This window comes from Oncorhynchus tshawytscha, linkage group LG20, assembly GCF_018296145.1.
Source record: "Oncorhynchus tshawytscha isolate Ot180627B linkage group LG20, Otsh_v2.0, whole genome shotgun sequence".
NCBI classification, from domain to species: domain Eukaryota; kingdom Metazoa; phylum Chordata; class Actinopteri; order Salmoniformes; family Salmonidae; genus Oncorhynchus; species Oncorhynchus tshawytscha.
Genome location: NC_056448.1, coordinates 11,087,472 through 11,110,881, shown reverse-complemented (window position 1 = coordinate 11,110,881; position 23,410 = coordinate 11,087,472). Strand labels below are relative to the sequence as shown.

The following is a 23,410-nucleotide window of genomic DNA, read 5'->3' as shown; positions in this document are numbered from 1 at the left end:
CTGTTTCGAAAACATTTCTCTGTAGGAGTGTTAAGCTCAACGAGGTCAACTGCCCTGCTCGGAGGGGGGCGAGTGTAGTGCGTGAAAACTGTCATCTCTTTTCTAGTGTAAAACCAGATGTTATGCTCCAGGCGTGATCATTTCGCAAGTTTACGTGACAGTATTATTGTCTCTCAAAAATCTATGCCTCTCGAAAACCTCTCAAGAATGTCCCTATGCTATCAGCAATGTGAAAACGGTCCAAGATAGAAAAGTTATTTGGAATCACGACAATACAATAACCTATCCCTCAAATGAACATATGAAATGGTGCTGACATCAAAGACTAGCAATAGATATTCAGTACCTGTAATGGAGAATACTGTATGTAACTTAATGATGGCTTGTTTTCTAGTCAATCAAATGAAGGCTCATCTATAGGACAGTAATTGAGTAATAGTAAAAGTGGAGACTCGTGAAAGTGATTTGATGTGGACTGGTCGTGTGTGTGTGTTTCAGACCAGGAGAGCAGTGCATCCCAGAGTGTGGGTCGGGTCCAGGCAGAGCTGGATGAGGAGAGGCAGCGCTATCAGAACCTGCTCAGGGAGTTCTCCAGACTGGAGCAGAGATATGACAACCTACAGGAGGCCAAGGTGCGTGTGTGTATTTGTGTGTGTGCACATTTGCATGTAGGTTTCCTATGCCAAGCCAGATGTCCAATGGTTCCCTGTCTCCTCTTACCCTTCAGTTTCAGCCTGGCCACAGGAGGAACAATTCTAACCAGAGCAGCCTGGAGTCTGACTCCAATTATCCCTCCATTTCTACCTCGGAGGTGGGAGACACTGACGATGCCATCCAACTCGTAGAGGTAAGACCTCCTTAACTAGGATTAACCCATTTTATACAGTCTTATACATTCTAACACAGGCTTACTGTACATAGTTGCTTGGGCTAGGTTTTCACCTGACATTGTTCCCCTGTAGGAGATGGGAGTGGAGAAGGCAGCAATGGACATCGGTGTGTTCATGAAGCTGCAGAAGCGTGTTAGGGAGCTGGAACAGGAGAGGAAGAGACTGCAAGTCAACCTGGAAAAGATGGAGGACCAGTCTAAGCGCAAGGTGGGCCCATGTCTCAGTCTAGTGTTATGCTCTTGCTTGTTTTTCTATACTTCTAAAATACTTACACAGAAGTTTCTCCCGTTACTCTTTGTCTTGAATACCTTTAAGTTTAAGATCCTCAATATTTACTATTAGCCATCTCTCTTAGGGCATTGAGCCAAAGATGACATCAGAGCAAGAGAATGCAGATCTGGCCTACAACAGTCTCAAGGTACAGATCCATCCACCCCCACACAGATACACCAATTAACATGCATACACACAGACAACCACAGTGTACAGTACTATTCAGCAGTGGGATGTCTCTATTTGTCATGTTTCATTTCTTCTTCACTCTGGATGTTCTGGTGTCTTTGGTCTTCCTGCCCTCAGCTTCTCAAGAATATTCAAAAAATGAAATTGTATGTTTACAGGTCGCCACAGAAAGGTAGAGGATCTGATTCATGTTAATTTTGTAGCAACACCTTTTCACTGGAATAATAATTTCAATATCCATGACACACAGTTGAAAACAAAAAAACTAAAATATAGCTGCAAGCAGCAATGAATGGGGTTCACAGGATGAGAGAAAGGACGCACGGGCAGTTGGATAACAAAGCAAAGGTTCATTAGAGGAATATGTTTAAAGTATTTTTTAGCATATCTACTTATGTAGATCTATAGGTACAGTGCGGCCATTTTTGAATGCAGCAAAAAAAAATCTCAAAACCATTAAAGACTGAGTCTAAATACAAAATCAGGAGTGAATCTGGTGTATGGTTCGTGAGGAGAAGATGATTGCATATGATTTTGAGCATTACCGTTACATGTGAAAATAATTAGATATTTAAAAGTTTCCTTGTTTTTTGAGATATCAATACCAAATTCAATGTGGTTTTCCTTAAGGACGTTCATGATAGCGATGACAAGTTTCAAGTTAATAGGCAACTGTGAAGTGGATTTATAGTGGTTTAAATGGATACGTAAAATCTGAAATCCACCATCTTTTGACCAGCTTTTCTCAAACTAAGTTAAGATGCGTACCATGGGTATACTTTCCAAATGTGTTGTCATTTGATCCTATGGTTCATGAGAAGTATTTTTTTGCATATTAGCCTATGTGCTAATATGCTTCTAGTGGTATAGTGTGGCCATCTTTGAATGCTTTAGCGTTATTTTCTCAAACTCTTTAGGGACTATTGTGATAAGTCCAAAAACCAACTTAATTAATTTTTTAAAAATTTTGCAGGATGAAATCTCTTGATGCACCATTCCATTTTCAAGTGTTCAAATGAAAGAAAATGAACAAAGTAACAAGAATATGGCAACTACTGTCTAATAATAAAACGTACAAACAGAATAAAACAGTTGTTGTACAACTACTAATAGGTCTACAACTAATAAAAATGACTTCCAACTACAACTAATAAAACGAAGTACCTATAATATATACAGTGCATTTGGAAACTATTCAGACCCCTTGACTTTTTCCACATTTTGTTATGTTACAATCTTATTCTAAATTAGATTTTTTTTTAAATGTTTTCTCATCAATCAACACACAATACCCCAAAATGACAAAGCGAAAACATTTTTTTTTAGAACTGTTTGCAAATGTATTACAGATAAAAAAAGATACCTTGTTTGCATAAGTATTCAGACTCTTTGCTATGAGACTCAACATTTTGCTCAGGTGCATCCTGTTTCCATTGATCATCCTTGATGTTTCTATGACTTGATTGGAGTCCACCTGTGGTAAATTCAATTGATTGTACATGATTTGGAAAGGCACACAACTGTCTTATATAAGGTCCCACAGTTGACAGTGTATGTCAGAGCCAAAACATTTCTGCAGCATTGAAGGTCCCCAAGAACACAGTGGCCTCTATCATTCTTAAATGGAAGACATGTGGAACCACAAAGACTTTTCCTAGAGCTGTCCACCCGGCCAAACTGAGCAATCGGGGGATAAGGGCCTTGGTCAGAGAGGTGACCAAGAACCCGATGGTCACTCTGACAGAGCTCCTAGAGTTCCTCTGTGGAGAAGGGAGAACCTTCCATGAAGGACAACCATCTCTGCAGCACCAATCAGGCCTTTATGGTAGAGTGGCCAGGCGGAAGCCACTCCTCAGTATAAGGCACATGGCAGCCCGCTTGGAGTTTGCCAAAAGGCACCTAAAGGACTCTCAGACCAGGAGAAACAAGATTATTTGGTCTGGTGGAACCAAGATTGAACTATTTTTCCTGAATGCAAAGCGTCACGTTTGGAGGAAACCTGGCACCATCCATACGGTGAAACATGGTGGTGGTAGCATCATGCTGAGGGGATGTTTTTCAGCGCAGGGACTTTGAGACTAGTCAGGATCAAGGGAAAGATGAATGGAGTACAGAGAGAGCCTTGATGAAAAAGGTTAACCTTCCAACAAGACAACTTCAAGCACACAGTCAAGACAACGCAGGAGTTGCTTCAGGACAAGTCTCTCAATGTCCTTGAGTGGTCCAGCCAGAGCCCGGACTTGATCCTGATCTAACATCTCTGAAGAGACGTGAAAATAGCTGTGCAGCGACGCTCTCCTCTCAACCTGATCGAGCTTGAGAGGATCTGCAGAGAAGAATGGGAGAAACTCCTCAAATACAGGTGTGCCAAGCTTGTAGCGTCATACCCAAGAAGACCCGAGGCTGTAATCGTTGCCAAATGTGCTTCAACAAAGTACTGAGTAAAGGGTCTGAATACTTATGTCATATCAAATTTATTTATATAGCCATTCTTACATCAGCTGATATCTCAAAGTGCTGTACAGAAACCCAGCCTAAAACCCCAAATAGCAAGCAATGCAGGTGTAGAAGCACGGTGGCTAAAAACCTAGGAAGAAACCTAGAGAGGAACCAGGCTATGAGGGGTGGCCAGTCCTCTTCTGGCTGTGCCGGGTGGAGATTATAACAGAACATGGCCAAGATGTTCAAATGTTCATAAATGACCAGCATGGTCAAATAATAATAATCACAGTAGTTGTCGAGGGTGCAACAAGTCAGCACCTCAGGAGTAAATGTCAGCTGGCTTTTCATAGCCGATCATTGAGAGTATCTCTACCGATCCTGCTGTCTCTAGAGACACACAGCAGGTCTGGGACAGGTAGCACGTCCGGTGAACAGGTCAGGGTTCCATAGCCGCAGGCAGAACAGTTGAAACTGGAGCAGCAGCACGGCCAGGTGGACTGGGGACAGCAAGGAGTCATCATGCCAGGTAGTCCTGAGGCATGGTCCTAGGGCTCAGGTCCTCCGAGAGAGAGAATTAGAGCGAGCATACTTAAATTCACATAGGACACCGGATAAGACAGGAGAAATACTCCAGATATAACAGACTGACCCTAGCCCCCCGACACATAAACTACTGCAGCATAAATACTGGAGGCTAAGACAGGAGGGGTCAGGAGACACTGTGGCCCCATCCGATGATACCCCCGGACAGGGCCAAACAGGCAGGATATAACCCCACCCACTTTGCCAAAGCACAGCCCCCACACCATTAGAGGGATATCTTCAACCACCAACTTACCATCCTGAGACAAGGCCGAGTATAGCCCACAAAGATCTCCGCCACGGCACAACTCAAGGGGTTGTAAATGTAAATGTGATATATCCATTTTTAAAATGTTATTTTATCAGATCTGTTTTTGCTTTGTCATTGTGGGGTATTGTGTGTAGATTGGGGGGGGAACAATTTAATACATTATAGTGGAACCAGCGCGCCTGACACTGACGATCATACCACGCTCAAGGTTGTTTAGTCCAATTGAACAGTAACTGAATGCCTCAATGCCTGCTGCTTGCTTTTATATAGCAAGCCACGGCCATGTGACTCCTGTCTGTAGGAGCGATCCATTTTTGTGGACGGAATGGTGTACCTAATAAACTGTCCAATGAGTGTAGGCCTATAGTAATTTGGGTCTAAGGAGTTTCCAATTTTATGAAGAGGGGTCACTCGTAAAATTTGGAGTGAATCTGACTTGAATTTCATGAAGATTTGTTTTATTTTAAGCAGCGTTACATAGTCAAAGTGAATTGTTAATAGTTTCCTTATTCTTTAAGATATCATTGCCAAACGTAACCTGCTTCATCATGGTAATGTCCTTGACCCTAACAAGTTTCAACTTGATATGCCATTGTGGGGTGGATTTACAAAGGATTTCAATGGACATGTGAAATCAGATTTCCTGATTTGTCAATACCTCAGTCTTCTCTTAACCAATCCCTTTTCTCAAGCTAAGTTAATACCATGGGCCTACATACCGCACTTGGTGTTATTTGGACTTATGGTTCATGAGAATAATTTTCCAAGATTGAGGAAAATCTATTCTGACGCACCTAATGGGTCCTTGAAGAGAATTTCTTCTGTATGAAGAAATAAAACCCATACATACAAAGTTAAGTCACTAGGTCAAACGGAGCAGTGGTAAAAAGTGGAAAGAGGTCAAAGGTGAGACTGCTAATAACAGCGATAGGCCAATTTGTGGGTGCCATTATTTTTTACCAAGTTACTCATGGGCTCTGTGCACCAAATTTTTTAACAATAGGTATTCACAGATTTGCTGTGAACCCCTAAAAAGAGATTTCTGCTCAATTTGCCGATCTCTATGGGCTTGCTTCTTGCACCTTGGGTAATAGTATGGAATCAATATCATGCCAAATATATTCACAAATGTAAATCACCATCCACAAACACGTTTTGATTTATAACTGCAGATGTGCAGGTCTTTTCCATGGGCCATAAGTAAAATAACTGCCTTTACCTTTTGTGTTCATCACGCGTAGAAAACGATTTGTAGTCGTAGAAAAAAAGTTTATCGCATTGATGCTGTTGACCCGGATCACTGGTTGCTGCAGAAAAGGAGGTGGTCACAGGGGGTGAGTGTAACCGGTGTGAAATGGCTAGCTAGTTAGCGGTGTGCGCTTTTAGCATTTCATTCTGTGACGTCACTCGCTCTGAGACTTTGAAGTAGTTGGTTCCCTTGCCCTGCAAGGGCCGCGGCTTTTGTGGAGCGATGGGTAACGGTGCTTCGAGGGTTACTGTTGTCAACGTGTCCAGAGGGTCCCTGGTTCAAGCCCAGGTTGGGACGAGGAGAGGGACGGAAGCAATACTGTTTATAAAGTCTGATCCCATATCCTACACCTCCCCTCTACCTTTTGCATGCCTGTCCTGGGGAAACGGTTAGAGGCTTCAGGAATACTTATGTCTCCTTAATGCTCATTGTCTGTGCAACATGAGACAGCGGATGGATTATAATCACTTACAATGTATGACATATTCTTCACATTTAGTGGTGCTATAACACTGGCCAGCTAATTCAACTATTTGGGTTCTTCCTTACATTGAGCCTTGGCATTTCATTACTTTTATTACCAACGATTACCAAAATGACATTTTAGATTGTCGATAAATCTCTTTGAACTTTGGCCTTGTTTTTCCACAGAGACAGGAGCTGGAATCTGAGAACAAGAAGCTGAAGAATGACCTGAACGAGCTGAGGAAGGCCATCGCTGACCGCGCCTCCAAGAACAGCTCCTCCAATGAGCTTCAGGATGGCTACAACCTGTTGCTGGGTCAGCTCAAGGCAGCCAATGAGGAGCTGGATGTGCGCAAGGAGGAGGTCCTTATCCTCAGGAGTCAGATTGTCACTGCAGCCCAGCAGAAAGAGAAGGACACAACCAATCACATTGTAAGTCACCAAACTGGGAGCTGAAAGTTGACATGGCTTCATTTGTCCAATGGGAAGTGTTTATTGTCCAGTTTATATGGCCCTATTGGTTAATCAAAAGGTTATCTACACATTAAACTGGTACCAAGGACCTTCAAATTAGTCTTGAGGCTTGCGTTCTAGGGCAAAACAGAGAACACCATGTTCATGAGTCTCAGCATGTCACGCATATCTATAGTTTAAGCAGATGGATTTTGATGGGGATGTTTTTATGTTAATTAGATTTCCACTGGGGCTATAGGCCAAGGGTTGAAATAATGTTCCACAGCTTGTCTCCACAACTTCACAGCAAGTTGTTAGTGGCCCTAGTTATCCAAATTGCCTATATATATGTATATGTACACACACACACACACACACACACACACACACACACACACACACAGTGGGGCAAAAGTGCGTTCTGTGTAATGCATAACATGGTATGGTATATACATGTGTTCAGTTTAGTTGGGTAGCGATGCAAAACGGTATGTAATGACGCTGACGGTCTCATAAAGGCGTCAGACTGTGGACTACAGTTTTCTACAATACATATACAGTGGGGCAAAAAAGTATTTAGTCAGCCACCAATTGCAAGTTCTCCCACTTAAAAAGATAAGAGAGGCCTGTAATTTTCATCATAGGTACACTTCAACTATGACAGACAAAATGAGAAAAAAAAATCCAGAAAATCACATTGTAGGATTTTTTATGAATTAATTTGCAAATTATGGTGGAAAATAAATATTTGGTCACCTACATACAAGCAAGATGTCTGGCTCTCACAGACCTGTAACTTCTTCTTTAAGAGGCTCCTCTGTCTTCCACTCGTTACCTGTATTAATGGCACCTGTTTGAACTTGTTATCAGTATAAAAGACACCTGTCCACAACCTCAAACAGTCACACTCCAAACTCCACTATGGCCAAGAGCTAAACATCTGGTAAAATCTGGAAAATAACAATACCTAGCTTTTTGATCTACAGAACTCATTTGGAAGCTGTTTCCGTAACATGACAAAAAAATGTAGGTAAAAAAAAAAAAAAATCCTGAACGTTCGTTTAAGGATCGCTGATATACTTTTCTTGTTTGCGACTCGTGGGTTGAAGGTCAACAGGATTATTATCATTATGCAGCGCAATTGAGTCAAGTCAGCCAGTGATGGAAAAGCACGTGATAGTCTTGCTCTGTATGTTATGGATTCCAGTGACCTGTATCTTACCCAAACAAAACACTGGAATATTTAATCAAATGTTTCCAGTTGGATTTAGACAGAGGTACAGGCAGACAAGCATGTAACTGGAGAGGTCTCATTATGAGACATATGAGAGAGACTGGCCTCCGTGCCTGACCTCCAACTGGAACTGAGAATGACAGAGTCTGACAGATCAGCCCTTACACTGCAATAATCCAGCGCGGCATTCACCTGTAGTTATGTCCTCCTGAAGAGAGTTCTGAATATGATCCCCACTGCTGTTAAACACCGTGGGTAGCCAGGCGTTTGGTTTGAGAAGGGAGTGCATCAGGACAGGAGAGCAGAGAGAGAGAGCATGGCGTGCGGGAGGCAGCAGAACAGACAGCTCTCATTCACTCAGGCGTTTCCACTTCTACCCCCACACCTCTCCCCCCTCACATCTAGGTAATATTTCAGACAATCCTGAGCTGCACTCTCCCAGTCCCACCTGCTAGGCTAGTGGAGGATATGCCTTGCGTGTCATACTCCTTAGAAGGGTGGTGATTATGACTCCACTGAGATGATGGCCTGTCGCTCTGATTCTTCCTTTCCCAACTGTTGAAGCTGATTAGTTCAGATGCAGATATTAGAGAGGCGCTGGCCTGTAATATGGAAGTATGTTGAGGGCAGCTCTACTATAATATGGCCTATGACTCAGGTTTATGAGTGTGTGTTAAACACGGACTAGTTTTGACCTAAAGAGGGAAAGAGACAAGTCGGATGAATGTCATTACCTTATAAAGCAGTCCCACGGGTTTTACTACCTCTTCAATGGCATCATAAATTGACCTTCATGTCCCCCTCTCTCCATAGGAAACCAATAACTTGCCTGAATGGACCAACAGCAAGAAGCCCATAGACAAGGAGGAGGCTCTGAGGTCCTATCATGGACTCTGTGAGTCTAAGAAGTAAGTGTCTTGACCTTTTATATTGGAAGTACAGTAATGGAATACACACTGGCCTGTGATGAATATGGCCTTTTTTTCCCTTTTTTTTGTCATACCCACTGGCGCACAGAATGTTTTTCAATGTAAATATCACATTTATACTTCTGGATTGACAGGGTGAAATGAGGAAAGTGTCTGGTGGTTATCATTCCATGTGACTACATCAAACTGTTGCCAGTGCTATTATTGTTTTGTCCAACTAGAAATTGCCTAGAGACCTTCACTACTGTACTTCTATGTCCGGCGCTTAGTCCAACATACACAGTGTAGCTACCGTATGCTCAAGGTGACAGACCACAGGAGATTACTCTCAGATGTAACATCAGATCTCCTTTCTAATCTAAACTGTCCCAATCACTTTGATGGTATAATGACATATTCATGGAAAACTGCCCTGCTTTTGATTCCACCCTATTGAAATTGACACAGTAATATCCTTCCTGAGCCATCTACCTTCATGGCCCTCTGTCATCATCAATAACAGAACCCTCAGACAGTAAGTGAGTGACGGGACTTAGATGGCACTCAGATTGCCAGGGAGGAAAGACATTTGTGCTGCTCATAATGAGCCACTCGAAGCACACCGATTTATCTCGATCCAAAGCAATCTTCCTTTGACCCGCGATCTATTCCTGTTTTTTTTTATATCTTTCATTCTGTGTACCGGCCCGGTTTGAGAGACCTAGCCAAAATGCCAGGGTGATTTGAACACCTCTGTTGTGTCTGCAGAGCAGAACCTTTGAACCCAGAGGTATTTGTTAGACGTCCTCATTATGGCAGAATGCAGATAGATGCAGATAGATGGCAGTAATGAGAGGCAGATGCTGATATAACGACTCTCTCTCATCGTGATCGGGTTTTAAAAGGGTGATGTTAGTGTCTGTCTATCTGTCTGTTGTGTGAGAGCTTGTTCCTATGTCAGCAATAGGATTTTAACTGGAGAATCTCTGGTTCTGCTCTACCTCTCTGTGGTGCTAACTCCTATTGCTCTGTTCTGTTTTCTCCTGTCCATTTTTGTTTCACTTCCTCCTGTCACTCCTTTCTTCTTTGCCATCTCTCTCTTTTCCTCTATCTCTCCTGGCTTGCCGCCGGCAGCAAAGCTTCTGACTGGGGTTATTTGAATGAAGATGGCGAGCTGGGCCTGGCATACCAGGGTCTAAAGCAAGTGGCCAGGTTATCTTCTGCTTTCCTTCTCTACTTACTGCCTTCCTGTTTTATCCTCTCCCCCGTTCCTATGCCTAAAAGAGGCACAAACTGTGGGGGTTAAGATGCGAGTTAATGAGCTATAAAACCATACTTAATACAGTAAGTCTCCACACTATGGTACCGCAATGCTACAAGTTAGACGTTTGGGAAGGTTCAGTCAGCTTTGGGCTTATTGTAACCATCCCCTCTCTCCTCCTTCTTCCTGTCTCCCCTTCTCCTCCTTTCTCCCAGGCTGTTGGAGGCCCAGCTCCAGTCTCAGGCCAGGAAGCACGAGGATGAGCTGGAGGCGTTCCACACCCAGATTGAGCTGCTAAGGGACGACATAGAGAAGAAGCAGGAGATGCTAAACCACACCATGTCTCTGTCCCCTGAGGCCCAGGTGGAGTACAGCATCCAGCAGGAGATCACCCGCCTCACCAATGACAACCTGGTGAGAACACTGCAACCAGGGTGCTGCTCTAGGACTCTCAACCATACTATTATGATCCAAAAGGCAAAACTGATCCTGTATCAGCAGTCCTACTCTGAGACTCTTTGTGAATACAGGCCCAGGGGCACCTATTGGAATGGAACAGCCCAGAGCTCTGAAAGTTAGTGTAGAGTTGACCATCTTGAATGTTTTTGTTACTATAGGACTTAAAAGAGCTTGTGGAGAAACTGGAGAAGAACGAGAGGAAGCTGAAGAAGCAGCTGAGGATCTACATGAAGAAAGTACAGGAGCTGGAAGGTGAGAGACCTGGAGCTCCTAATGAATTCTGTAGCCTATTCATTTATTGGTCTCACTAAGCTGTAGTGAAGGGCAAAAAAGGGACATACTGTATGATGGTTGTTGCGGTATCAGTGACCACTTTGTCCTCTGCTCTGTCCAGTGTCCGTGACTGCAGCAGCATCTCAGTCCACCACGGCCAAACCAGAGATGACCCGTCAGGTGACTGTCCAGCGCAGAGAGAAGGACTTTGAGGGCATGCTGGAGTACTACAAAGAGGACGAGGCCCTGCTGGTCAAAACGCTCATCACCGGTATGACGTGGCGGCAGAAAGTCGGCTCATCACACAATATGACAGCATCCCAAGTACAAACACCTGTCAAGTCCAGAGCGTATCACTACATTCTCAAATCCACACGATGACTACTGAAATTAGTGGAGGAACCTGTTCCAGGACACATCACTCTCTGTTATAGAAATGGAATGTCACTAATGTAATGTCATTGGAATAACTTATTGTAATGCAGTGTTAATGTAATGTTATTGTAATAACTAAGATGTGCTGTTTGGTGTTCCAGACATGAAGCCCCACGCTGTATCAGCAACGGTGCCCTGCCTACCTGCCTACATCCTCTTCATGTGCATCCGCCATGCGGACTACATCAACGATGACCAGAAGGTCCACTCTCTGCTCACCTCCACCATCAACGCCATTAAGAAGGTCCTCAAGGTATAGATACAGAGTTGTATTCCCGCATACAGATGGAGACTTCACTCACATACTTTAACGCGGTGCACAGTCTTTGGAAGTAAGTTGCGAGGAACGCTCGGTCAGAATAGAGTACAGCGACTCTGGTATTTGAACTTTATTTTCATTTTGCAATGCCTCTGCAGAAAAACAATGATGACTTTGAGATGACCTCCTTCTGGCTGGCCAACACGAGCCGTCTGCTGCACTGTCTCAAGCAGTACAGTGGAGATGAGGTGAGCCTTACTTTGAACGATCAGAGATCATTCTGCTTATTATGAACTGTGACGAGATGCTAGAAAGGATGCTCAGTACTTTAGCTGGTTGAAATAAGGGGTAGATTGTCTGACATTTAGACAGTCTGACGGCTCCTTGATTCCTCTCCATGCACGATGCATTTTACAGATGTGCAGACTGACATACACTTGCTTTAACCTACTCTACAAATCGAAGCTCTCTACGACTCTCATTCCTTTCTTGCTGTTTTCCCAGGCGTTTATGACTCAGAACACGGCCAAGCAGAATGAGCACTGTCTGAAGAACTTTGATCTGGCAGAGTACCGCCAGGTGCTGAGTGACCTCTCCATCCAGATCTACCAGCAGCTCGTCAAGGTGGCAGAGCATGTGATGCAGCCCATGATCGGTGAGGTGCTGGGGCAGCTCGGTGGGCAAGAACTGTATGGTCCAGAAGTTGGAGACAATGGACTTGGAAATTGACCAACCGTTTCTTCATTCTGGGTTGATTGTACCGCTGTTTTGTTTTGATATATATATATATGTGTGTGTGTATGTGTATGTGTTTTAAATCCCTTATTATACTGATCTATATTTTCACAGCTGAATGTTTAGTTCAGTACTTAGGTTTCCTAAAAGAAGAAAAGTGAACCAATTAAACCTATAGATAGTTAACGCAATGTTCATTCATTCATATCTCCTCCCTTCAACTGGGCAGTGTCGGCCATGTTGGAGAGTGAGTCTATCCCCAGCCTTGCGGGAGTGAAGCCCATGGGTTACAGGAACCGCTCCTCCAGCATGGACAAGGACGAGGAGGGCCCAGGGAGCTACACCCTAGAGGCCCTGATCAGACAGCTGGGCCAGTTCCACGGGGTGATGGGCGAGCACGGCCTGGACCCAGAGATAGCAGGCCAGGTGATCCGGCAGCTGTTCTACAGCATCAACGCTGTCACCCTCAACAACCTGCTGCTCAGGAAAGACGTCTGCTCCTGGAGCACTGGCATGCAGCTCCGGTATGTTTGTTTATTTATGTGTGTGTGTGTATATATATATATATTACACACATACATACAGAACCATGCTGGGGATATTATATGTTACTAGGGACTGACCAGGAAAAGGCCCTTAATGCTACATACAGTATAGCTAAGAGGAGCACTCGGTACTGTTAGAGAGAGAAAGTAGCTTTGATTGGGTTTGATTTATGACCCGTCACTGAAGAGGTGGGTCTGTACTACTAAGTGTCTTTCACTGCGATTGGTCAGGTACAACATCAGTCAGATGGAGGAGTGGCTTCGGGGGAAGAACCTCCACCAGAGCGGGGCGGTGATTAACATGGAGCCCGTCATCCAGGCCGCCCAGCTGCTTCAGGTCAAGAAGAAGACGTCCCAGGACGCCGAGGCCATCTGCTCACTGTGTACCGCTCTCACCATGCAACAGGTACACTCATACACCTGTTACAGAAACCTGTTACAAGCCTGTTGCACATCACCAATCCTTGATCACAGGAACGCCCCTCACAACTCCGTCTCAAAGTTCACAGGAAGAGTGACGTGTCTTCATATACTAACCAGTGTCCTATTGGTCATACAGATTGTGAAAATCCTCAACCTCTACACCCCGCTCAACGAGTTTGAGGAAAGAGTCACTGTGTCCTTCATCAGAAACATCCAGGTAACAACTCTCCGTCTGTTATAATGAGTGATTGAAACCCCTTCCAGTCAAATATAATCTATTTTCCATGCCATTTATTCATGTTGTTTTTTAAAAATCATGTCCTCAGAATCGTCTGCAGGAGAGGAACGATGTCCCAATGCTCCTGGTGGACACCAAGCACACCTTCCCTGTCCTGTTCCCCTATACCCCCTCAGCCCTCAGCCTGGAGACCCTTCACATCCCTGCCAACCTCAGCCTACACTTCCTCACTCGAGTCTGAGGCTTCAGCGAGGCCTACCACAGGCCTGGTTCTTAGCAAGGAGAAGCAGAGCCCAACGGAGCTCCCTCTAACCTGGGTGGCTTTCAGTTGCTCTGCTAAACAGCAGAGGGCACCAAGTCTACAGCACTCAATGGAAGGCAAAAGAACCTTCCAGCTGACCAACAATGGATGCTGTCAAGCTTCTGTCTGTGTAAATCCAGCAGAATGTGTCAAGCCGTTCTTTATAGCTGTCCACAATTGCTTCCTCTATTTGGCGTCTTCTACAGTGGGCTATCGAGATGCTGTGCTTCCTCAGTTCTGTCCCATACAGTCACATTTATTTTCATTCGCTGTAAGTCGTCTCTATGGTAAGCCTACTGTAAATACATTCCTCTTAAAGATGAATTGAATCTGTGTAAATGTGTGCTCCCACTTCCATTGACAAGGTATTGATTCCCAGTTAGCCACTCCGCCAAGCATTCGGTGTCCTGTTTTATTTATTGTACAGTAGGCAGTGGTCTACCGTGTCAGTCTGGCTTCCTCATGATGAGTTAATTGTAGCCTTACTCGTCTCTACACCCTGTCAATGGACAACAGATCAGACTCGGGAGCACCCCTGCATTGCAGTGGCTCTGTTTGTGACTCACAGTCTTACACGCAGCACTGTGGCTCTGCTGCTCTCGATCCTTCCTCTGCCTTGAGGAATCCTCAGTCTTCAGAGCCCTTCTCTCACTGAGGCTCGAGTTTTGATCTTATATAAGAGCCGTATCTCTTCTGTGTTCAGATCAGAGCACACCGTCACACCATCTCCTACTACACGCTATGGTCCAGGAAGTCTGAAGCGCTCAACAAATCTCTCAACAGAGAGATTAGTTGTTGTTTTTACGCTGAATTCAATTCAAATGAATTGAACCCGTATGATCTCTGAATCAGGAGAAGTGAAGGACACCTTTATGTAGTGGGGTAGATCCATGTGTTTGTGAAGACTAGGGTTGAGTAGAGATGGGCGAGAGAGCACTTGAAAATGGGACTGGAGAGGACAGACTTAGCCTGGTTTCAAATCTGTTTGTGTGGTCTTGCCAACTCCTGCATGGCATGACAATGACTGGCAGGAGTTGGCAAGACTGCACAAACAGATCTGGGGCCATGCTAGGTCTGCTGCAGGACAGAGGGATTAACACTTTGCACTTGTGGGAATTGGCATATGGATAGGGCTAAATTGAAATGTTTCTCACAGAAGACATATGGAAAGCATATGCATAAGCATGGTAGCAATTGAAAGGGAACAGTTTGGATATTATGGGGAAATTATTAGACCAAAATTGAAGACACAACCTGACACACTGTAAGACTGAATCCAAACATTACACTGTCGATTGGATGTGCATTTTACATTTACTGTACATTTTGCCGCATTTGTTGATAACAAAATCTGAAAATACTCTGGATACATTCAGTAACATGAGAATATTCCCTGGAAAATGTGGGGTAGGTGCAACATAATACCAAACAAACGACAAGGGTTTGAGTGAGAGGACTAACTGGTTTCCCTCACTCGGACAACGAAACGTTTTGCTAAAGTTTCCCAATTAGCAGGAGGGATGGGGTCAACTTCTTGTTGCATGCAGTGCTCAAATTCAGAACGGCTGTCAGTCAAAATCCTACAGAGCTGTGAAGTGCAGAGCCAGAGCTCTGATGTAATGTATAGCATGCTACTGTACATCCACTGCATTCCAATTTAGGCGCTTATCAGTGCCCAAATCTGCCATTTATACAACCCCGCATACTGGTACGAGTGTAAAGGGTTAAAGGTTAAGTGGAAGTGAGAGATTGTTCATTAGTAAGTGAAAAGGGAGAAAATTAGAAGTGACATTGGATGGGAACGAGAAGAGCCACACAGCTATCAAAGACTACTGATGAGAGAGGAAGAATGAAAACTGACTTCCAATAATGACTACATTTTGAGCCCAAGTAATCGAAAGCGGCATTTGTCTGATTTGTTGTCGTTACCTTGGACTGCTGCCACAGTTGTGAAGCAGAGAGCACGCGGAAGGTCAAAGTAACTTCATGACGATACTTGGAGAGCACTGTATCTCAAAGTTAAGACTGCGAGCGTATCAGCTCCATGAAACTGAAGTAATAAATAACAGATCGTGTCTGCAACTCCACTGTTTCCGCACCGGCTATTCCTATTGGATAGAAAACACATACTGTTGTTGGGCCTCTGAAGTTTTAAGCTCGTCTTCAAATCACGTTCAGAGATATCAGAGCAGCTTTTACTAGAACAAAGCCTGTGTGGGGAAAGGTCTCTAGCTACTAATGATGCCACTAACATGTACAGGACCATCTTTGATTCACCTTGTGCTTGTATTTTGTTTGGAATATGTTCATGTGTTTATTTTTAGTTATTTTTTATTACTGTTGAGAGTTTATGGTAAAGGGAGCAGGCTTTTTCTAACACTACTACTCGCTCATTTTGAGTGTCATTCCTATTTCCGTTGTTTGTTTTGTAATGTGGTTATATAACTTGGTCTTCTGTCGATTTTGTGCCATTATAGCAGAGTTTCAGATGCAGGTTCCTATAACATCCTTTCTGCTACTCTCACTTGTAAAGAACTTGATATTGCTTATGTTAAGACTGGAAGTTCAGTATTTTTCACTGCATTCCTCTTTATGTCATAACTTATGATCATATCCATTATATCATGAGGCTATACACAGAATAAAATATTTCACAGGGGCCACATCCCCAGAGAGGCCTTCAGTCTATGGGCCCTGTGTGCCATAATAACAGTTAGAAAACACAAACAATGCATACATTTAACAATGACGTAATGTTCATCGATATAAAAATAGTCGCACACTATATATATATATATATATATATATATATATAAACTCCCAGTAATTTATTGGGTAAAATCATTGAGGAAATTGAACTGGGGTCGAGGCCCTGGTGATTAGAGTATGGATGCCAGCGTTCATACATTGATTGATGTGTTGTCCTTAATTGAAGCTCTTTCTAAAGCAGTGGTCTTGTCCTAAAGTTGAATCTTGATGTGGACTTTATAGAAGTGTGTTTGATTGTATGCAGATTAGTACATGTTGCACAGTATGAATATGGTGACATGGACACATTCATTCTGCCAACATCTCATTGAATGATCAAGGATTGTGAATTATTTTAGATGAAGCATTGAAAGCCCACAATGATCTGGTTTTGTGGATGAGTAAATGATAAGCAAATGCATATGACAATGTTTTGTATGGTCAGGGTGATGTATGGTTTTCCATCTTATATCTGTATAATTAGGAAATATATTTAGTCATTGGGGGAAATTAAAATAGTGTATTGACTCAGTTTGAACAAAATGTAACCTCACAATCTTTCTTTGAAAAAAATGTTGTAAAAATGAAATAAAATGTTCAATTTATATTTTGTGTTGTGAATTGTGGTTTACTACTGTTACGTTGCCCAGCAAGAAAACCAAATAATGTTGCTCAAACAGAAGGAGGATCGAACAAAGTCACTGACAACAGCCAAAAGGAAACGTGGGGTTTTAGGAGGGGTTCTGAACGAAACTCGTGGGGGTGTCCATGGAAAGTTAACTAACAACAACAACTGGAACCAAAAAGACACCCACCATGAGAACCCACTAAATTTGCCCAAGAACAGGAAAACAAAATTAAAACCCCCACCAGGGCGTAAACCAAAAAAGTGGAGCAAAACAAAATCAGACAAAGGAATGTTTTTCTAGAAATCCAATTTGGAGAGCCAACTAAAGGTGTTGACCCTCCACATCTCTCAAGACAACCGGAGTACTGGGCCAGCCGCTCTTAAATATCAGCTGTGCCAGCACAGATGAAACACTTAATGAGATGACAAATCAGCACTGGTGTACGCATACTGACTAATGAGGTGACATCAATCGGTTATAGCTATATGTGCAAAGTCCAACCTCAAAACATAAATGGAAAAACCAAAGCCTCTTCACTATCAAAAAAACATTTCAGATGTGATTACAGAATTGCATACATTATCTGCTGTGTGGGATTGCCCTGGGGAATGTTTTAAACTACTCAAGGCTATTAGTTAAGAGTAACTTGCGTTACTCTTTTGTAATAACACAGCTACAGCCCTGCAACCACTTGGTGTCTGTGGGTATTGGTGGAATGGCAGTCTCCCCTTCTTCCTCTCACACAGACACCTTCATTTCACACAAACACCAATACACGGACAGAGCCGATGTGTGAAAGTGTCTCACGTGGTAGCAGACCGGTTGTGTCTATAGCTAAGCAGCTGTCACTGAATGGCTGTCTAGCTCCGTGTCCGTGGTTAACTTCAGTCTCTCAGGTGGTTAGTAACTCTGCTCTCAGAACAGGCTAATCAGCGAGGAAATGATAGGTAGTGTTGCATGGCTGTTTGGTATGTTTTGTTTTTAAATATATTTGTACGTTTTTGGTATGTTTATTGGATCGAGAACGATAGAGGTTAACCCTTCTACAATTTCTGCGGCCCTGTGGAAATGAATTAACATAACACAAAAATCCCCATCAAAATCTGTCTGTTTAATTAAAGGCAGGAGAGGGAATGCTGACAGTGGGTCTGATTCAAACCCATGCTGGCAACTGTACATCGTACATGTGCTCCAGAACACACCAGGCCACGTTATGTTCAGTTTGACAGTAAGGCTGACGTAGACAGGTTGACCTCCATTGACATAACCACCAAAAACATCTCTATTGTCTGCCAGTCTTATTACAAATGACAGCTTCCTGGGTTAAAGCAGGTTTTGGTAGGTTTACATCAATGAAAGTGTGTCTCACACAAACGTGTTGTCAAATGGGCCTCTATGGTTCATCTTTGACTCCGAGGATGACTCAGTATCTCTCTGCCTCTGCCTGCACCAAAAACACTAAGCTGTATGATTAGAACAGACTTGAGACATTGTGAGATGACAACATCCACTCTACATTTGTGAATGTTGAACACAATTACAGAGTGACATAAGGAGGTGGATTTCTTGACCAATTAGTCAAAAGATATCCAGGTGAAAGTCATTCAGTTGAGTTTTATAGGCAAAAACACTAAGCTACCTCTGCAACCAGGTCTACCTTTGTTTCAGAATATTGCAAAACAGTTTGTTGATGTTGAGTGCAACCTTGGTTAGAGAAAGAAGCAAAAGGAAGCAGGAAGCTCTCAGAGTTGCTGTGCAGCGGAGAGATTCATGTGGCTGCCACAGACAGGTTCAAAGAGTTGCTTATTTTGGTGTGGCTTCACTGGAAATGAGCCAAACAATAGTACTATGAGCTCACAGAGTGCCTTCATAGTGGAGGTGGAGGATATATCTGAAGGTTGAGGTCAGAGGTGGCTTAAAGCAGCACTACCGAATCTGTTTACATGCTTGATGGGGATGTTTTAATTGTGTTTGGTTAAAGATGCACTCTCAAACTTTTGTATAATTTCAGCCAGTAGTTCTGAAAGTGCTGCTCATGAGTCAATAGTGGTCCCTGTTCTTTGTGTACCATGTCATCCATTTCTTATGATATGCTACGTCGGGCTAAAAAATATATACTGTATATATTTATATTCATATGATGTTACAGATTTGTTGTGCTTAAGATCCTGGAGTGCATCTTTAAAGGTCGACTGCACTTCCTGATTTGACCTTGTTTTAGATTTGTTTAATTAAGAAATGCTGAATTTATACTGAATTCAAAGTGAGTCGGTTTCGGTGTGTGGTTTGATGTGGGTGTATCCTGTGTGTGTTTGCAGGTGGGAAAACTTAGCCAAATCATTTAACCAATTCGCTTCAGCCGGCTGGTGTGCACTGGCAAAATTGGTTTGACTTTGGATATACGATATCTGAGGCTAGTCTGGGACTGTCAATAAAATTACACAATGTAAATGAGACAATATTTTAATGTTGCACATCTATTAGTTGTCTCAATAAATGCTCTAAATATTTGAAAATGAATTTCTACAATTTAGTTGGTTTGAGGTTAAGTCATTGAAATTTGGAGCTATTGACCTTTTAATATATTGTTCCTTGTACATCTTTTACTGATGGGGCCTAACTTGCCCCATAGGGATGTTGAATGTACAACCAAATTGACCATGGGCATTACAATCGAGTCCAATGCTGCTGCGCTTCAAATGTATGATTACTTGGGTGCTGCCAGCTGTGGGCATCTGAGCAGGATTAAAATAAACCCAACCCAAGGAAAACTGTTACGGTACCCTTCATTCAGTAACATACCATTTTATCATATCATCTCTCAAATCTCAGTTTTGGACGAGAATGACTTTATGACAAAAATTATCCTATTTACACATTGTAGTCAATTTTTACACAAGAATAAATGTTTCATATTGATGCCACATAGGCCATTTTCAAAATGAAAAGTAGCTTTTTAGGGACAGTTGCTCTTTAATTATGTGATATATTTTTTTGTTTTTTTGCGGTTGCTTTTCAATACATTACTACAGACTCTTTTCACCAGCACACAGGGACCATGCATCATCCTTTACCCACAAGCACTAAGTAGTCTCTACACTCAGTCAAAGGATGAGGATTTAGACACCCCCGAGAGACTACAAAACAGACGAGAGAACAGTTCCCCAGGCCTTGTGGAGCTCCAGAAAACCATGTGGTATAAAACCACAGCAGATGATGTTTGTGAGATGAGTGTAGAGATAATGCCGCCAGCTTGTGGTTTCAGGCGAGGCGGGGCAGGCTGGTTGGTTCCTCAGAACTCTGTAGAATCAGATGTGTACCAACCAGGCTTTTACGACGCATTGTAGAGAATGGTGTGCTGCTAGGCAAGTGTTAACTAACCTTTGACCCTTCTCATAACCATCTCCCCTTCCCTAATGCAGTTATCAGTGTAACACAGGCAATCACAGGCTTTGATAAACAGCTACAGTGGGGAGAACAAGTATTTGATACACTGCCGATTTTGCAGGTTTTCCTACTTACAAAGCATGTAGAGGTCTGTAATTTTTTATCATAGGTACACTTCAACCGTGAGAGACGGAATCTAAAACAAAAATCCAGAAAATCACATTGTATGATTTTTAAGTAATTAATTTGCATGACAGAAGTATTTGATCACCTACCAACCAGTAAGAATTCCAGCTCTCACAGACCTGTTAGTTTTTCTTTAAGAAGCCCTCCTGTTCTCCACTCATTACCTGTATTAACTGCACCTGTTAACTCATTACCTGTATAAAAGACACCTGTCCACACACTCAATCAAACAGACTCCAACCTCTCCACAATGGCCAAGACCAGAGAGCTGTGTAAGGACATCAGGGTTAAAATTGTAGACCTGCACAAGGCTGGGATGGGCTACAGGACAATAGGCAAGCAGCTTGGTGAGAAGGCAACAACTGTTGGCGCAATTATTAGAAAATGGAAGAAGTTCAAGATGACGGTCAATCACCCTCGGTCTGGGGCTCCATGCAAGATCTCACCTCGTGGGGCATCAATGATCATGAGGAAGGTGAGGGATCAGTCCAGAACTACACGGCAGGACCTGGTCAATGACCTGAAGAGAGCTGGGACCACAGTCTCAAAGAAAACCATTAGTAACACACTACGCCGTCATGGATTAAAATCCGGCAGCGCACGCAAGGTCCCCCTGCTCAAGCCAGCGCATGTCCAGGCCCGTCTGAAGTTTGCCAATGACCATCTGGATGATCCAGAGGAGGAATGGGAGAAGCTCATGTGGTCTGATGAGACAAAAATATAACTTTTTGGTCTTAACTCCACTCGCTGGGTTTGGAGGAAGAAGAAGGATGAGTACAACCCCAAGAACACCATCCCAACCATGAAGCATGGAGGTGGAAACATCATTCTTTGGGGATGCTTTTCTGCAAAGGGGACAGGACGACTGCACCGTATTGAGGGGAGGATGGATGGGGCCATGTATCGCGAGATCTTGGCCAACAACCTCCTTCCCTCAGTAAGAGCATTGAAGATGGGTCGTGGCTGGGTCTTCTGATGTATCAAATACTTATGTCATGCAATAAAATGCTAATTAATTACTTAAAAATCATACGTGATTTTCTGGATTTTTGTTTTAGATTCCGTCTCTCACAGTTGAAGTGTACCTATGATACAAATTACAGACCTCTACATGCTTTGTAAGGAGGAAACACTGACGATTTTGCAGGTTATCAAATACTTGTTCTCCCCACTGTATGTGTTTGTGCTTGTTGAGTCAATTAGACCATGCCTATTTCAATCTTATCTTTCAAAAACAGTTATTTCTGAATATTTAGGCAAGTTAGCTGGCCAACTCCTTGATCCTGCTTTGTAATCTCTTGTAAGATGTGGCCCCTCAATGTAAACAGTGCAAAAGCCAGTGAGTGTAGAGAGGAATAGGATTCTTCCCCTACATATTTTTAAAATCTTTCTTCTACATCAAACTCAGCATCAGAACCACAGCTGCCACCCACAGACGCATTCGCTCACACCAACATCTACCTTCCACCCACGGGCACCCGCAGGTACCAAAAACACACACAGATCCTTCCCTCCAATCCTCCAGATCTAGGTTATGTTATTCTCTCTAATGTTAAATCCTGATAAACACATTAGGTATTTTATTTATTTATTAGGGATCCCCATTAGCTGCTGCTAAGGGATCCAAACACATTAAAGCACTTACATCACACAAAAGATAAAACAGTACATCATATAACATTATTACACCACTACATATCTACAATACAACATGTATAATACCATCATACAACAATAATACAATGTACGTGTGTGTAGAGTACGTGTTTATGCGTGTGTCCAGTGGTGTAAAGAACTCAAGTAAAAATACTTTGAAATGCTACTTAAGTAGTTTTTTTGTTTTTGTGGTATCGGTACTATACTATTTATATTTTTAACTACTTTTACTTCACTACATTACAAGAAAATAAAAAACAATGATAATACAAATCTTGAAGTTAGGATTAGCCTAAGAATATAACCTGAATATTGGATGAGTATCCATACAACAATACTACAATGTACACTACCATTCAAAAGTTTGGGGTCACTTAGTGAAGAGGCGACTCCGGGATGCTGGCCTTCTAGGCAGAGTTGCAAAGACAAATCCATATCTCAGACTGGCCAATAAAAATAAAAGATTAAGATGGACAAAAGAACACAGACATTGGACAGAGGAACTCTGCCTAGAAGGCCAGCATCCCGGAGTAGCCTCTTCACTGTTGACGTTGAGACCGGTGTTTTGCAGGTACTATTTAATGACGCTGATAGTTGAGGACTTGTGAGGCGTCTGTTTCTCAAACTAGGCACTCTAATGTACTTGTCCTCTTGCTCAGTTGTGCACCGGGGCCTCCTACTCTTTCTATTCTGGTTAGAGACAGTTTGCGCTGTTCTGTGAAGTGAGTAGTACACAGCGTTGTACGAGATCTTCAGTTTCTTGGCAATTTCTCGCATGGAATAGACTGACGAGTTTCAGAAGAAAGGTCTTTTTTTTCTGGCCATTTTGAGTCTGTCATCGAACCTACAAATGCTGCTGCTCCAGATACTCAACTCGTCTAAAGAAGGCCAGTTTTATTGTTTCTTTAAATCAGAACAA

At 42.9% G+C, this 23,410-nt stretch overlaps 1 protein-coding gene across 2 annotated transcripts in view; it reads left to right on the top strand.

Annotated features, from left to right (window-relative positions):
* Positions 1-17,238, top strand: part of myo5b (myosin VB) — an 83,210-nt gene extending 65,972 nt beyond the window's left edge. For both annotated transcript variants that reach the window (XM_024380814.2, XM_024380815.2), the window contains exons 24-39: positions 499-632; positions 728-847; positions 963-1,097; positions 1,246-1,308; positions 6,548-6,793; positions 8,862-8,956; positions 10,433-10,631; positions 10,835-10,928; positions 11,071-11,220; positions 11,486-11,637; positions 11,802-11,891; positions 12,148-12,298; positions 12,608-12,902; positions 13,155-13,329; positions 13,483-13,563; positions 13,673-17,238. In XM_024380814.2, the coding sequence (XP_024236582.1) occupies positions 499-632; positions 728-847; positions 963-1,097; positions 1,246-1,308; positions 6,548-6,793; positions 8,862-8,956; positions 10,433-10,631; positions 10,835-10,928; positions 11,071-11,220; positions 11,486-11,637; positions 11,802-11,891; positions 12,148-12,298; positions 12,608-12,902; positions 13,155-13,329; positions 13,483-13,563; positions 13,673-13,825 (2,333 nt within the window). In that variant the 3' untranslated portion in view covers positions 13,826-17,238. The remainder of the gene's footprint in view (positions 1-498; positions 633-727; positions 848-962; positions 1,098-1,245; positions 1,309-6,547; positions 6,794-8,861; positions 8,957-10,432; positions 10,632-10,834; positions 10,929-11,070; positions 11,221-11,485; positions 11,638-11,801; positions 11,892-12,147; positions 12,299-12,607; positions 12,903-13,154; positions 13,330-13,482; positions 13,564-13,672) is intronic.
* The last annotated feature ends 6,172 nt before the right edge of the window (positions 17,239-23,410 follow it).